Source organism: Zea mays, chromosome 3, assembly GCF_902167145.1.
Source record: "Zea mays cultivar B73 chromosome 3, Zm-B73-REFERENCE-NAM-5.0, whole genome shotgun sequence".
NCBI lineage: Eukaryota > Viridiplantae > Streptophyta > Magnoliopsida > Poales > Poaceae > Zea > Zea mays.
Genome location: NC_050098.1, coordinates 162,505,021 through 162,521,248, shown reverse-complemented (window position 1 = coordinate 162,521,248; position 16,228 = coordinate 162,505,021). Strand labels below are relative to the sequence as shown.

Below are 16,228 nucleotides of genomic sequence, written 5' to 3'. Positions count from 1 at the left end.
AGAACGTACAAGCTGGCTAACAGCCAAGGCGAGGTCTACGGCAACGCTTGGAACATCCAACAGCTACGTCGCTTTTACCCTTAAGATGTTTTCAAGTCGTTCATATACCTCGCACCCACGCAAAGTTTAGTCAACAAGGAAGGGTCGGCCTCGCCTCGGCAAAGCCCGACCCTCCCTCGGGGGCTAAAAGGGGGGAGACCCCCTCTGCGTCAAAATTTTCCTCGAAAAAAGATCTCTTTTACCAGAATATCTTTCGTGCTTTTTGACTACTTCGAAAAGTGAGTCCTGGAAACGACGGAGTACACGTAAGCAGCCAAGGCTGGCCGAGCCGAGGGACTCCTACGCCTCCGGGATACGGATACCTCACTCATCACCTTCTGCGATAAGTAACTCGCGTTCGGATAAAGTGGCTCCGCGGATCGAACAAGTCTTTACGTTCGGAAGCCCTTCTGTCGAAGCGATCCTTCGAGCCTTCTCGACCGAGTCGGTGACAGGGCCTCACGGACGGGTGAAAGTACGCGTAAGCGGCAAGGCCGACCGAGCCGAGGGACTCCCACGCCTCCGGGATACGGATACCTCACTCATCACCTTCCGCGAGAAGCAACTTTCGCTCGCACAAACATCCCTGTTACCGACAAAAAGTCCAGATACTCGAAACAAGAGGAAAAGAGACGCAGCTTTACAGCGCAGCGAGGGTGTGTGTTATGGCCTCGACGGCCGCACAAGGCACACGCTACAAGACACTTTGACCCTGCAGGCTCGGGTCTTGACACTGGAAGGGGGCATCAACACCCTCGGCATCGACGATACCTTCAGCGAGGCCCGACCTAGCCTCGGACGGCGACGCGGTCCGAGGATCTCCACTCCGAAGGACGACGTCATCACCACGCCCGGGCAATCGCTGCCAGGGACTTCTCCGGGAATCCGGCCCGAGCAGGCGGCTCGGCCGGTTGCTCCCGGGGCCTCGGCCGACCATCTTCCAAGGGCGCCGGCCCGGTCCGAGGCCTCGGCTGATCAACTCCAGCATCGGTCCCGCTGACGGACAACCCGGCTAGGCTCCGGCCAACCAGGTTTCATTTTCGAGCCGACTCCGCCTCTGTTCATACTGATATCGCTACCCCTGGCCTCGGCTCGTCGAAGAGCGGCCGAGGGGTCTCTTTAACTAAGCTAGAGGAGCCTCGGACAGCAAGGCCGACCGAGCCGAGGGACTCCTACGCCTCCGGGATACAGATACCTCACTCGTCACCTTGACACGGGGCGACTCATGCTTGGTGAAGCGATTCAGATAATCAACAGACGAGTCTTAGCGCTCGAAAATGAGGAAAAAACACGGCTCCGTGCCGTAAACACACACATGTTCAGGCCCCGAAAGCCGTAATGAACAAAAACACTGGCATTCGAAGTGCCATTACAAACGGAACTCCGGTTCCCTCCTCCGCAGGTACGAACAACCCCACTCGACGGGGGAGAGGCCTGCGGAGCAACAGAAGACCGACGAACGGCTCGTCGTCGCCCGCCCCAGCAGCGGCGACGATGAAGACTTCTGTCCCGGGGGGCCGAACAACAGCAGCGATGACCTCAGGGTGGATGCTGCTGCCAGGAGGCCCCCGCCCATGCCCAAACTCGAGAGGCAAGGACGGGCAGAAGGCCGTAGAGTTGGAGGTCGGTCCGTGGTCAGCCTTGGCTATCACGCCGGCGGAAGAACCTCTTCCGGCTGCCGTGGCAGACGCCGGCGCCGCGAGCGGCTCCGAAGCCACTCGCGTCCGAAAGACAGGCACGCTGCAGATGCCAGCGCCACGGACGACGACCGCTCCTCCCTCCGATCATTGAGTGAAGGAGCGGGCCGCCGCCCAAGCGGGGGCCGACCCCAACTCGGCACACTCCCCTCCCCAGCACTAGTGATGAAAATCCTTGAGGCTGAGGGAGGGGCAGAGGCCGCAGCCCGACTCGCTTTCCCCCACCAGCGGAGGGGAGCAACCGGGCTGCATGATGAAAATCCTTGAAGCCAAACGATGGCTGAAAGGTACCAACTCCCACGGAGTTGCGTCCCTCCAACGACGAGGCAGAAAGACGGCGGGCATCCCCCACCCGGGGGCTTGGAAGGAGGAAGGACGCGGTGCATAAGGGAGCGAGAAGACATGGTCGCCTTACGAAAGGGGTCACCCTCCTTTTAAAGGCAACTCTCCCTGCTTGCGCCCCCAACCGTCACGGGCTGAGTCTTCTCCAACACGCTCCAAAGCCCTCCCCTGCGGCGCGGGGGATGGGTCCCGCATGTCATGCAGACCGGCTCCGAGCAGAAGAAGCCATACCGCCGCGCGTGGTGCACGCAACCGCCCAACGGTTACAAGTGACCCTCCACCTTTGCCCAGACCAACGGGCGAAAGAGGCAGGCAGCCATGCAGGCGGCATGCAACCGCGCCAAGTGGACGCGCTTCTCCGACTCCCGACACGCCAGCATGGAGGCCCAGGCCCACGCGTCGCGCAACCGGCACGCCGGATGCTACATGCAAGCAACTGCATCGCCCGCGCCACCACCGCGCCTCCTCGATTGCGGAACCAATACCGCGACTCGAGGCGACCCAGCGCGCGACCCAGCAGCGCCAGCCTGACGCGGCGGCCAACGCGGCCAAAGGAGGGCCAGCAGTAATGACGGTGGCAGGCGCGCGGGAGCAGCGGTCACGTCGTCTGCCAAGCTCACGTCCCATCCGGGGGCAGCAAGAGAGCCCCCTCTCACGGCGTGAAGACAACGCGCCCGTGATCCGTTCCTCGAATGGCTCGCGCACGCGCAACGGCTGCCCCGCCAACTACTCGCCCCGTCGCATTAACTCCGCGGCGGAACAGGCGGTGCCTCTGGCAGGAGAAGCAGGCGACGCTTCGCCTTCGCCGTAATAACCGCGCCAGAAAAGGTACGCCACGTCATTCAATTTCGAATCCTTTTCCTTTTTTCCTCTTTCTCTATCTCTTGCAACAGGGACCGGGAAAGGGGGATACCCCGAAAGGGATCCTTCCCCGTGAAGGAACCAGGCTCCGAGCCTCCTTACTGATCAGGGGTTTGAAGGCTGCCCCCCCGAAGGGTTCAACAGCCGCCTCAGATCGCGTGGGCCCTACACCCACTACTGGTCAGAGGTTCGAAGGCCGGCCCCCCGAAGGGTTCCACGGCCGCCTCAGGCTACTCGGGCTCCGCGCCCATTACTGATCAGGGGTTCGAAGGCTGGCCCCCGAAGGGTTCACAGCCGCCTCAGACGCCGAGCGAGGGATGACCAGGGGTACGTTTGATACATAACCAAGGCTCGGGCTGCGCTCCCGAGGTACCCTAGGACATTTCCGAGACCAGCGGGAGCGATCTTGTAACGGAATCCCATCGGAGGGAGGCATCGAGCCCTCGGACCCCGTCGCCAGGGGACCGGGTTCGGCAGATCACCCGCAGGTACTTTTGGGCGTGCCTCTGGGCCCCTAGCCGACCCCCAACGAACGGGGCACGGACGTCCACTCGGATTACCCGCTTGCAGCTCACCGGAGACACCATGTTCGGTGCCCATCGAGGGTAACATGGCGCTCTCCCCCCCTCCTCCTTGCGGAAAGGCGACGTAGGGGCGTATGTAAAAAAGCCGAGTCTGTCCCTGATCGCCCTCTCGCCCTGTGCGGAGGCTCGGGGGCTGCTCTCGCAAACCCGGCTCTGGCCGAACCGTTGACAGCGTCAACATACCAGCCCGAGAACTTGGGCCCCGACCGAGCACCCGGGCTACGGCCAGCTCGCATGAGGGAACAACCAGACCAGCCGAAGCATTACGCAAGGCATTAAGACCTCGAAGGAGTGAAACCACTCCTCCGAGGCCTCGGGGGCTACACCCGGCGGGTGCGCTCGCGCGCACCCACCGGAACAAAATGCAACCGAGAAAGGCTGGTCCCCTTGCAAAAAAGTGCGACGAAAGCCTCCAAGCGAGTGCTAACACTCCCTTCGAGGCTCGGGGGCTATTGTCGGGGACCATAATTAGGGGTACCCTCAAGACGCCTAATTCTCAGCTGGTAACCCCCATCAGCATAAAGCTGCAAAGGCCTGATGGGTACGATTAAGTCAGGGATCAGTCCATACGAGCGACTCGATCACGCCTCGCCCGAGCCTAGCCTCGGGCAAGGGCAGCCGACCCCGAGGGGTTTCCGTCTCGCCCGAGGCCCCCCATTAACGGCGGACACATCTCCGGCTCGCCCGAGGCCTTGCCTTCGCTAAGAAGCAACCCTGACTAAATCGTCGCGCCGACCGACCGAGTCGCAGGAGCATTTAACGCAAAGGTAGCCCGACACCTTTGTCCTGACGCGCGCCCCCCGGCAGAGCCGAAGTGACCGCCGTCACTTCGCCGCTCCACTGACCGGTCTGACAGAAGGACAGCGCCGCCTGCGCCACTCCGACTGCAGCGCCACTTGACAGAGTGATGCTGACAGGAAGCCAGGCCCTGCCAAAGGCACCATAGGAAGCTCCGCCCGACCCAGGGCTCGGACTCGGGCTCAGCCCCGAAAGACGGCGAACTCCGCTCCGCCCGACCCAGGGCTCGGACTCGGGCTAAGCCCCGGAAGACGGCGAACTCCGCTCCGCCCGACCCAGGGCTCGGACTCGGGCTCAGCCCCGGAAGACGGCGAACTCCGCTCCGCCCGACCCAGGGCTCGGACTCGGGCTAAGCCCCGGAAGACGGCGAACTCCGCTCCGCCTGACCCAGGGCTCGGACTCGGGCTAAGCCCTGGAAGACGGCGAACTCCGCTCCGCCCGACCCAGGGCTCGGACTCGGGCTAAGCCCCGGAAGACGACGAACTCCGCTCCGCCCGACCCAGGGCTCGGACTCGGGCTAAGACCCGGAAGACGGCGGACTCCGCTCCGCCCGACCCAGGGCTCGGACTCGGGCTAAGACCCGGAAGACGACGAACTCCGCTCCGCCCGACCCAGGGCTCGGACTCGGGCTCAGCCCCGGAAGACGACGAACTCCGCTTCACCCGACCCCAGGGCTCGGACACCGCCCTGGCCTCTGCCGACGACCTCCGCCTCGCCCGACCCAAGGGCTCGAACTCGGCCTCGGCCATGAAGGACAGACTCAACCTCGGCTTCGGAGGAGCCTCCACGTCGCCCAACCTAGGGCACAGGCCAGCCACGTCAACAGGAAGCGCCATCATCACCCTACCCCGAGCCGACTCGGGCCGCAGAGAACAAGACCGGTGTCCCATCTGGCCAGCTCCGCCAGATAGGCAATGATGGCGCCCCGCTAGCCCCATGACGACGACGGCTCTCAGCTCCCTTACGGAAGCAGGGGGACGTCAGCAAGGACTCAACCGCTCCAACAGCTGTCCCTCCGCCAGGCTCCGTTGCTCCTCCGACAGCCACGACACCACACCAGCTGGGTGCCAAGATCTCTCCGGCTGCCACATTGGCATGTACTTAGGGCGCTAGCTCTCCCCCGCTAGACACGTAGCACTCTGCTACACCCCCATTGTACACCTGGATCCTCTCCTTACGCCTATAAAAGGAAGGACCAGGGCCTTCTTAGAGAAGGTTGGCCGCGCGGGGACGAGGACGAGACAGACGCTCTCTTGGGGCCGCTCGCTTCCCTCACCCGCGTGGACGCTTGTAACCCCCTACTGCAAGCGCACCCGACCTGGGCGCGGGACGAACACGAAGGCCGCGGGATTCCCATCTCTCTCTCGCCGGACCCCGGCCTCCTCGCTCCTTTCCCCCCTTCGCGCTCGCCCACGCGCTCGACCCATCTGGGCTGGGGCACGCAGCACACTCACTCGTCGGCTTAGGGACCCCCCGGTCTCGAAACGCCGACAATATTCATGTTGTTGATAATTCTTGAACACCTAGGGAATAAAATAGACATGTACATGGAGCCTTTGATTGATGAATTGGTTCATGCTTGGGAGGAATGGGTATGGACGTATGGAGCCTTTGATTCCTAGACACCCTATGGAATTGATGAACGTATTCACATCCGTTTCTAAATACATATTTTTTTATTTGTGCTGATTTGCTTACTCTTAATTGCAGGTTGTTGGACAAACATGGTGGGCGATGGGATGAGGACGAGGAGGGGGAGGAGGAGCACCTGTAGGACGGAGGAGGAGGCACACCAGGAAGATGACACTCAGCAACAGGTGGAGCAGCAGGCCGTTGTCGATGACGACGCTCAGCGGGATGCCATAGGTTATGGTGCCTCAGGTTTGAGGAACGTCTACTTGCGAGGTCCCACGAGTCTCCCTCAGCGACGCATACTTCATGACAGGCGACCGCTAATTCGACCCGATGGGGAGAGACACGTAACTTTATATGTTGTTGGTGCTTGTTCATATTATGTGTTCAAATTCATAATAGAAACTAATACTTTTTCTTTATCACTTGGATAGGTCTTGGAAGGTTGTGGAGATTGCAGGGGGCCACGACCGCAACCCAATGGCATCCTCAACCTTCTGTGCAGGGAACACTTCCTTGGACTGGTTGAGTACGCTGGAGTGACGGGCTCATCCTGCACCTTCGACCACTACACCGTCACCCCCAATGCAATAGATCGCGATGATACATAATTCAACAACAAGGCGGAGCGGGTGAAGCAAGAGCTATGGGTAAGTCTTCCTCGCACTATATTGTAAAATATGTCACATTCGTTGCACATTCTTGAAATAATGTATGGATATATCGTCTTTGTATGCAGGATTTCTTTAGAGGTGAGGCTAGATACGAGGCCAGGTGTCGGTGTTTAGTGCCCGACCGCACACCCGGGGTTACCCCCTGCGGTGCTTTTGGGTAGGACGGTGTTGTCGACTGTAGCTCAATGGTTCGTGATGGATGCACGAGAGATGACAGACAATTTTCTGCAGGTTCGGGCCGCTTGGAGAGGCGTAATACCCTACTTCCTTGTGTGGATCTTTATGTGGTAGGTTACAAGTGGAGTCTCCTGAACGGAGAAAAGCTAATGAGATAGGTGGATGGTCGATCGAAATGATGGGGTACCCCCTAGGCCTTATATACTCGACCGTGGGGCACTATATGCGTACGTGATGATTGTGTATATCCTAAATAATAGTAAACCGACTGAACTAATCTTCCTACAATCTTGCCGACTTATCCCTAATCTGCCCCGATATTCTAGGGTGTCGTACGCGGGGAAGTTGGGTGGGCGCTACGGATAGGCGCACGACGGGTTGCCTAGGCCTGAGTCTGCTTCTTTCTCGGGTCGGCCCATTCCGCCAGTAGTTCTGACCCGGCCCATGAAGGGATGGTCTTACGAGATAACTGACCCAAGGCCCCGCGCGAGGCCTTTTTTTTTCTAGTGGACCGTGGGATATCTGTCCCCCACAAGCCCCCGATTTTTAAGTTGATTTTGAAATAATGAGCCTAAAGATTCTAAATCCGGCTCATGGGTTCGTTATGTGACACGGTTTTCATTCTGCCGATGGGTGCACCATTACTGAGTTTTTTTTGCAGACCTCGACGCCATGATTCATGGCGCCGAGCTTGGCCACGTCGACGCCGCGTCAACCCGCTGTCGCCAACGGAGCGCGCACCTCGCGCCAAGATGTATGACACCGAGACATATTAGCTCGGCGGCGTGACCTGTGGCGTCGAGAAAATGGTTTAAAACGAGATTAAGTCATACAAAAGTCTAAACGTAAATAGTTTTCAAGAAAAAAAAGCTAAAATATAAAAAAAAATCGGTTGGTGGGCCGAGCCTTGGCTAGTAGATTTCGGGTAAGGAGCCTCGGTTCTGTCATGGGCAGAATCCCTTCCCAACGGTCTTCGCCTTCGTTTTTCACTCCTCGGGATCTGGAAGGCAGAAGCAGCCAATCACGACTTCGTACCCCTACTTTTCATGCTTGGTCAGTGATCCACGGAAAAAAGAGATTGCCATCGCTCTGGAAAAAAAGAAGGGAGATGTATGTAGGTCACGAACATATCGATCAACATACCGTGTCGTGCCATCTGAGTTCGACACAAACAAGCAGTAATTTATATTAACACAGGGAAGAAGGAAGCAGCTCGGCCGATCGCCCCCGGCCGGTAAGGCAATTATACACGATTATTTTTATATTTGAGATAGAGTAGGGCTTCGCTCAGCAGAGGATGTACCACGTGAAATCTGTATAAGGGGATTGTTTTTGGATGAGCATGTACCAAACCTTTTGCACACCAAATCGCCTCGATTCGTACGAACTGACATGAATACATGTGCATCGAAGACCTGAGTTTGTTTTTGTGGAAAGCTAATAAAAATATACTAGTTAGGCCTTGTTCGGCGTTACCTATGGAATGGATAAGATTAGAAAAAATTAAAAAGAAATTTAACTTGCTTGAGATTTAAATCTATCCAATCTCCCTTAATCTATATAGATTGAGAGCTAACCGACAAACCTAAACGCTTAAGTGATGAATCGCCCGTGGATCGATATCGACATCATATATGCATGCATGGTGGCGTGAAGCGTTGAACAAGGTTAAGAGGCAATAGTTTAGTTATGCCCCCATAGTGTTTATTAGTACAGGGAACTGAGGGGCCACAGAGAGATTATGTGCAGTGGCAGTACGTACAGGTACAGCTCCCAGCAGGCTCAGATTAGATTACTGATCGAAGAAGCACAGAACGTTTCCATTATTGCCGAGCTAGACACGTCTGACTCACCTCCTCCGAGCAGAACGTCTCGCGTGCAGCGGTGTAGCACACCAGAACCGGTCTCGTCGTCGTCACCCTCCTCATTTGACAGGATCAACACCTTAAGAACCACCAAATTCTCAAGCTCCTCTTGTATATCTTGGACTTTTTAAAATGGAAGCCGAGGACGGGCGGCCAAGGAGTTAGGTGTAGGCCAGGCAGGCAGAGGCAGCAGTTCTCCTCTACGGTACCCCTCCATCGCCGTCCTGTCTCTGTTCTTGGCTCCTGGCCTGCAGCTGCACCAGCTGACACCGGCGTCGTTGGCTCGGCAGAAGCGGCGTTCCGATCCGAGATGGGGGGCCAGCAGAACGCGCTCCACCAGCTCGTGTCCTTCATCCTCGGGGCGTCCGCCGCCGCCGTCCTGCTCTTCTTCCTCACGACGGCGACGAGCGGAGCGCGGTTCACGGGGATCTCGAGCTGGGCCAACGGAACCACGGGCTTTGACGACGATGCTCCCGTCCAGGCGGCTCCTGCTACCCGGGCAAATCACGCCGACGCAAAGGTCAATTCTTGAGCATCATGTCCCGGTCCCAAGCTGCAGTCTTTTCTTTGCTCGGTTTCAGTTTCTTGACACCGTCGTCTGTGGATCCTGTCCGGCTCGATCACGCGTGGTGAAGCAGGGCGCGGCGGCGGAGCAGGAGGACGAGCTGCAGCGGCTGCTGCGCGCAGTGGCGGACGAGGACCGGACGGTGATCATGACGTCGGTGAACGAGGCGTGGGCGGCGCAGGACTCGCTGCTGGACCTGTTCCTGGAGAGCTTCCGCAGCGGCGAGCGGATCGCGCACTTCGTGGACCACCTCCTGGTGGTGGCCCTGGACGGCGGCGCGCTGGAGCGGTGCCGCGCCGTGCACCCGCACTGCTACCTCCTCCCCACGGCCGCCGCGCGCAACCTATCCGGCGAGAAGGTGTTCATGAGCAAGGACTACATCGACCTGGTCTGGAGCAAGGTCCGGCTGCAGCAGAGGATCCTCGAGCTCGGCTACAACTTCCTCTTCACGGTACCACGCACGCGCCGAGCAGTTGGACACTTGGACTTGGGAACTACATGTAGTTCTTTACAAAACCACCCTTCTGATTCCGATAGTTGCCATGACGCATGCAGGACGTGGACATTCTGTGGTTCCGGAACCCGTTCGAGCGGATGTCGGTGGCGGCGCACATGGTGACCTCGTCGGACTTCTACTTCGGCGACCCGTACAGCCCTATGAACCTGCCCAACACGGGGTTCCTGTACGCCAAGTCGAGCCGGCGCACGGTGGGCGCGTTCGAGGCGTGGCACGCCGCGCGGGAGGCGTTCCCTGGGAAGCACGAGCAGCAGGTGCTGAACGAGATCAAGGTGGAGCTGCTGGCCACGCGCGGCCTGCGCATCCAGTTCCTCGACACGGAACACAACGCCGGCTTCTGCAACAACACCCGCGACTTCAACACGCTCTACACCATGCACGCCAACTGCTGCGTCGGCCTGGGCGCCAAGCTGCACGACCTCGGCAACCTGCTGCAGGAGTGGCGCGCGTATCGGCAGATGGACGACGAGGAACGCGCCCGGGGACCCGTGCGCTGGAAGGTGCCGGGCATATGCATCCACTGATTGGTAGTCAATGGCGTGTGAGTGTGATCGATCGAGGCCACCCGGCGGTAGGTGTGTGCGTAAGTTTATTATTGTACAGTAATTTGTACTTGTACAAATCAGTACTAGCTACGATCATACAACTACACTGTTCAGTGTTCACTTATTCTTTGCCTATAGCATATAGTGTTGGGAAAAGAGACTCTCAGGTCCTGTTTGGGAACAAAGTTTTAAAAACCACAATTTTAAAATACTACAGTATACTTTAGTTATAATAATACCATAGTTTAGAATACTACAAATTTGAAAATTAAGATCTAGACCTAAGTTTATAATACCTTAAAACAACTACAGTATTTGCAATACTTTAGTTTTGAAAACATAGATTTTAACTAATTTATCAAACACCATCCTATATATAATAGTACAGTATTTGAGAATACTGCGATATTTTTCCAAAATGTGAAAAAGATTCCCAAGCACCCCTCAACGGTTGTAGCTAGGCACACTACTACATGAACAACTATTTTCTCTCTCGTTTATAACCAGAAAGGATTATGTATGTAGGCTTATGTAGCGCAGAATTCAACATGGGTCGTAGCATCTATTGGCATGGTCTGGCTGACAATCAATATCGATCGTGCCAGGATTAACGTCGGTCGATCTGGCGGGGCTATCGACCAGTCGATCGGGTTCGTATGGATCATGTTAGACCGTTCTTCGATCGATATTTTCTTGATCAATAATCCATCTTCCCAACTTCTTGATACACCTGCCAGTGGGGGTGGGGGCTTCTTCGACGGAACTTTAGCCAGGGAACCAAACACCCAAAAGTCCACATATCAGGCCCACAATAGTTTTCCAAGTTCATATGCGACTATTGCACTCGATTGACCCTATTGATGGCAATGGTAAGAAGCGATCAGCATTCTGGGGCCAAATAGCGAGCACCTACAACTTCACCATAGAAGCTCTTTGCCACTTTACCCTTAAGCAATTGAAGGATCGATGGTGGACAAGCAATTGAAAGATCACCATTTTTACGATATCTACAATCATTTGTATGTGGCTCAATCAAATAGAGCAGATGATGCTATGCTGCTTGAAGCAATTAAGGAAAGATTCCACAACAAGTTCGGTGAAACCGGCCTCAAGCTAGGGAACATGTGGTGTGCTCTTTGTTATCAGCCCAAGCGGTGCATAAGACATAAACGATGAATAATGTGATGGTACAAAAATATCTCGTCCGAACTTGGATGAAGACTATTACTCTGTGTCACATGAAAGTGTGGACATATCACATCCTATTGACCGTAATAGGGCAAGAGCTCAAGGCAAGAGAAAGGTCACAATAACAAGTAGCAGTGAGTCACTATGTACGCAAAAAGGGATGTTAAAAATATTAAAGAAGCTCTACAAGGCTAGTTAGAGAATTAGTCAAACTAAATTGTTCATGCAATCCAAGAAATTGCTAGATCATTCCATCACCTACACGGACGAAGACACGAAAAGGCCTATTATTTCGCCTTAAAAAGTTGAAAAAGCAACCAATATTAGATGAGAAATAAATGATGAAAGCAGTAGAAAAGGAAGATAATAAAGATGAGTAGTAATGTATTAATTATTTTTATGAATTATGTATTTTTATTTTATTTAAGTTCTGAATTTTTAATTGTTTTTTATAAATTATGTATCTTATTTGTTTAATTATGTAATTGGATATATTTATATTTTAATAAAATGATATGTTTCATATCAACTAAAAGTTTGTAAAATAAAAGTTGATATGGCGCTAAGGTGGCTATAAGCTAATGGTATATGTTGTGCACTAGAGTTTTGCAGTAGATAAAGGATGACAATGGTCGATAACAGGATTAATAGTACGATCAATACATAATATGACATGGCATGGTAGTAGATATAGACTCGCATGGTTTAAACTAGCCTAAATATATCTAAAATTCTTATTTGTCTTTCTAGGTGTGGCGAACGATGAACAAGTAGATGTTGCTCTTAGACCTATTCTATCTTTTGGTAGCAGATGAAAACATTTAGGTCCCTAGTTTGTTTTTTGGTGATGACAACATATGGTTATTATGACTAACACATGTTTTGTAGAAATAAGGTAAGTTAGGTCGTAATAATGGAAGATGATTGGGTTTATATTTATTCATGTCATTATTGATGGAAATTAACTATTGATTTTCAAAGGACCGATAATAAGGTTAAGGATCAACTAGTTCTAAGTGTCAATGAGTTGTTAAACACTTATAGTAGTGATAGGACCTTATTTTTTTTCCTTGGTTGTATTATAAAATACACACTACTTAGGAGCAGTGATGCACAATTGTGAAACTAGTGCTAGGTAAACCTCTAAGAACATATGAGAAGTTTGAAACAAAACTCGACTAAAAAATAATCAAAATAAGTGAGTTGGTAGTGCTACAGTAGCGCTGGGCTTGACCGGTGGGAACCAGATATGGGCCACCAGATAGGAGTGTGCCGTGTTGCGAATGAGCGTAGGACCAGTGTGTCTAATGTGCATCAAATACGATGAACCAAACATAACACCTAGAGAGCTTGCAGAATTGGCCTCAAACACATGTAGTCACTAGAAGTGCTCATAGTACCAGCAAACATGACACCAAAGACATGATACCTATAGAAGTTGTAAAATGTGTTTGAGAGGCCAAGTACTCCACTAACGTTTTAGGTGTACCACCAGACATGGCACCAGACAAGGTACTCAGTGAGGTTTCTAACTATGCTCTTGACCATTATACTCACATGTATTCAATAACACCTATGTGAGCATCGAACAGTGGTATAGTAATAGCTACTTTCAGAAACTTGTTGTTGGGAAAGAGTTGGTGTGCATGAGACATGTCCAATGTACCCGATTGGGTTGTGTGGGGTTGTAACAACTAGTTTCTTTGCTTGAGGCTATTTATACTCTTCAACTTGACTAGATGAGGTCTCTTGCCCACTTCGGCCATTGAAGGATCCATTTGAGAGTGAGGAAGTGTCTTTCTCTAGTAAGCGACTTAAGAGTTGATAACCGTTTGATTAGCGGTCTCATTAGTGCATTAAGAGTAGTTTGTGTGCATTCACCATCTTTCATTAGACTTGGTCAAACAAAGTGAGAGTTATTGATTGTTACTCTTGATGATCAACATCACCTAAATGGCTTGGTGATGATCGAGAGTTTGGTGATCACTGAAGAGCTTGTGGGTAACTGAGAGCACCTAGAGGGGGGTGGTGAATAGGTGATCCTGTAAAATTCAACACTAAATACCAACAACCTTGATTAAAAATATTAGTGCGGGTTAATCAAGTTAATGAGACGAGCTCTTGCGAACACAAACAATCAAAGAGGGAACAATCACAAGAGACACGCGATTTTATCCCGTGGTTCGGCCAAGTAACACTTGCCTACTTCCACGTTGTGGCGTCCCAATGGACGAGGGTTGCACTCAACCCATTTCAAGTGATCCAAAGATCAACTTGAATACCACGACTTTTCTTCCTTATATCTTTTCCCGTTTGCGAGGAATCTCCACAAGTTGGAGCCTCTCGCCCTTACAAGATTGATCACAAAGAAAGCACAAGAGTAAGGGTGGGAAGAGCAGCACACACAAATCCACAGCACACACACGCACACAAGCCAAGACTTGAGCTCAAAATGAAGCACAAAGAGTTCACAACTAGAACAGAGCTCAAATCACTAACACGATCGATCAAGTGCGCGGAGACTGAGTGTGGGAGTATTAGATTGCTTAATGAATGCTTGGGTGACTCCTCCATGCGCCTAGGGGTCCCTTTTATAGCCCCAAGGCAGCTAGGAGCCGTTGGAGGCCAACAAGGAAGGCAATTATTGCCTTCTGTCGGGTGGCGCACCGGACAGTCCGGTGCACCACCGGACAGCCACTGTTCATGTCCGGTGCGCGATCTCCTTCCTTTTCTAGCGCAGACGACCGTTGCAACTCTGGGCTGGTTGGCGCATCGGACACTGTCCGGTGCACACCGGACAGTCCGGTGCCCCCTGTCGACCGTTGGCGCGGGCCACGCGTCGCCCACGGATTGCGCGACCGACCATTGCGCTGGCGGCCGTTGGCTCACCGGACAGTCCGGTGCTCCACCGGACGGTCCGGCGAATTATAGTCGTACGCCGCCAAACTTTCCCGAGAGTGGCCTGTTCACCGAAGACTGGCCTGGCGCACCAGACACTGTCCGGTGCACCACCGGACAGTCTGGTGTGCCAAGCCTAGCTGGACTTAGGCTATACCAAGCCAAGTCTTTTGCTTTTCTTTTCTTCTCTTCTTTACTCTGTTTCTAGCACTTAGACAATACATGTTAGTACTCAAAACAATGTACCAAGTCTAGAAACATACCTCATGTCTTGATTTGCACTTTTCTCTTCATTTAGCTCATAAGAACTTAATCATATGTGTTGGGCATTTAATCACCAAAACATTATCGAAATGGCCCAAGGGCACATTTCCCTTTCAATCTCCCCCTTTTTGGTGATTTATGCCAACACATCAAAAAGCAATCAAAACATGTGCAACAACAATGCAAATGAGGACCAAATTGTATTTGACTCTAATTTGGCATATTTGGATCTTTCTTTGCCACCACTTGGTTTGTTTTTGCAAATCAAATTCATTTCCTATCTCTAAGTCAAACTCACTTGTTTGGGCATAAAGAGAGATAACCCAAGAATGAAACTGATCAAGAGCCAAAAACTCCCCCTTCTTCCATAATCATAAATTCTCCCTCACAAGAGACCAAATTTTGCAGTAAGAGTATTTTGGACAAATCAAAAATCCTAACTCTACTATTTTCAAAATTCTCAAGTGGTAGCTGATCCATTTGCTTTGGCCTTAATTTCTTCCCCTTTGGCATCAAGCACCAAAACGGGATCATTCTTGGCCCTTTAACCCCATTGCCTCACCAAAATTATCAATTAAGAGCAAAAGACAATAAGAGCATAAGAATGAACTTGGAGGTGAGTACACTAATACCGGAGTGCTGTGGAAGTCTTTGCATGGTCCAAGTTCACCTTTCCCTTTCAATTCACCTTTGAGACTACATCAAGTACACTTAAACACAAGGTTAGTCTCAAAGGGTCAAGTTGTAGCACATCTCCCCCTAAATATGTGCATCATTCACACATGGACTTTTGAGGTCCAGGGATCCCTTGCACAACTTGAGCACCATAAATAAACAACAAATTGCATAAATGTATAGGTAACATGATCAAAGGCATAAAACACATGTATGTTATAGATCAATCCAAGTTACGCGAATCTAAGACATTTAGCTCACTATGCAGCCTTCAAAAGGTTTTCTCATCTAAAGGCTTGGTAAAGATATCGGCTAGCTAGTTCTCGGTGCTAATATGGAACACCTCGATATCTCCCTTTTGCTGGTGGTCTCTCAGAAAGTGATGTCAGATGTCTATGTGCTTAGTGCGGCTGTGTTCAACAGGATTTTCCACCATGCGGATTGCACTCTCATTGTCACATAGGAGTGGGACTTTGCTCAGATTGTATCCAAAGTCCCGGAGGGTTTGCCTCATCCAAAGTAGTTGCGCGCAACATTGTCCTGCGGCAACATACTCGGCCTTAGCGGTGGATAGGGCAACGAAGGTTTGTTTCTTTGAACTCCAAGACACCAGGGACCTTCCTAGGAATTGGCATGTCCCTGATGTACTCTTCCGATCAACCTTGCATCCAGCATAATCGGAGTCTGAGTATCCAATTAAGTCAAAGGTAGACCCCTTTGGATACTAGATCCCGAAGCAAGGCGTAGAAACTAAATATCTAAGAATCCGCTTAACAGCCACAAGGTGACATTCCCTTGGGTCGGATTGATATCTAGCACACATGCATACGCTAAGCATAATATCCGGTCTACTAGAACATAAGTAAAGTAATGACCCTATCATAGACCGGTATGCCTTTTGATCAAC

At 52.4% G+C, this 16,228-nt stretch overlaps 1 protein-coding gene across 2 annotated transcripts; it reads left to right on the top strand.

Moving 5' to 3' along the window:
• Window positions 1-8,636: 8,636 nt before the first annotated feature.
• LOC100502228 (Nucleotide-diphospho-sugar transferase family protein) lies at window positions 8,637-10,436 on the top strand. Of its 2 annotated transcripts, NM_001196705.1 has the most exons (4): window positions 8,797-8,874; window positions 8,960-9,189; window positions 9,308-9,685; window positions 9,790-10,401. In NM_001196705.1, the coding sequence occupies exons 2-4, from the start codon at window positions 8,980-8,982 to the stop codon at window positions 10,273-10,275; spliced, it is 1,074 nt and encodes a 357-aa protein (NP_001183634.1). In that variant the 5' UTR covers window positions 8,797-8,874; window positions 8,960-8,979; the 3' UTR covers window positions 10,276-10,401. The 2 variants fall into 2 exon arrangements, with proteins under 2 accessions (XP_008673349.1, NP_001183634.1); XM_008675127.4 differs by having other exon boundaries at window positions 8,637-9,189; window positions 9,790-10,436.
• Window positions 10,437-16,228: the final 5,792 nt, after the last annotated feature.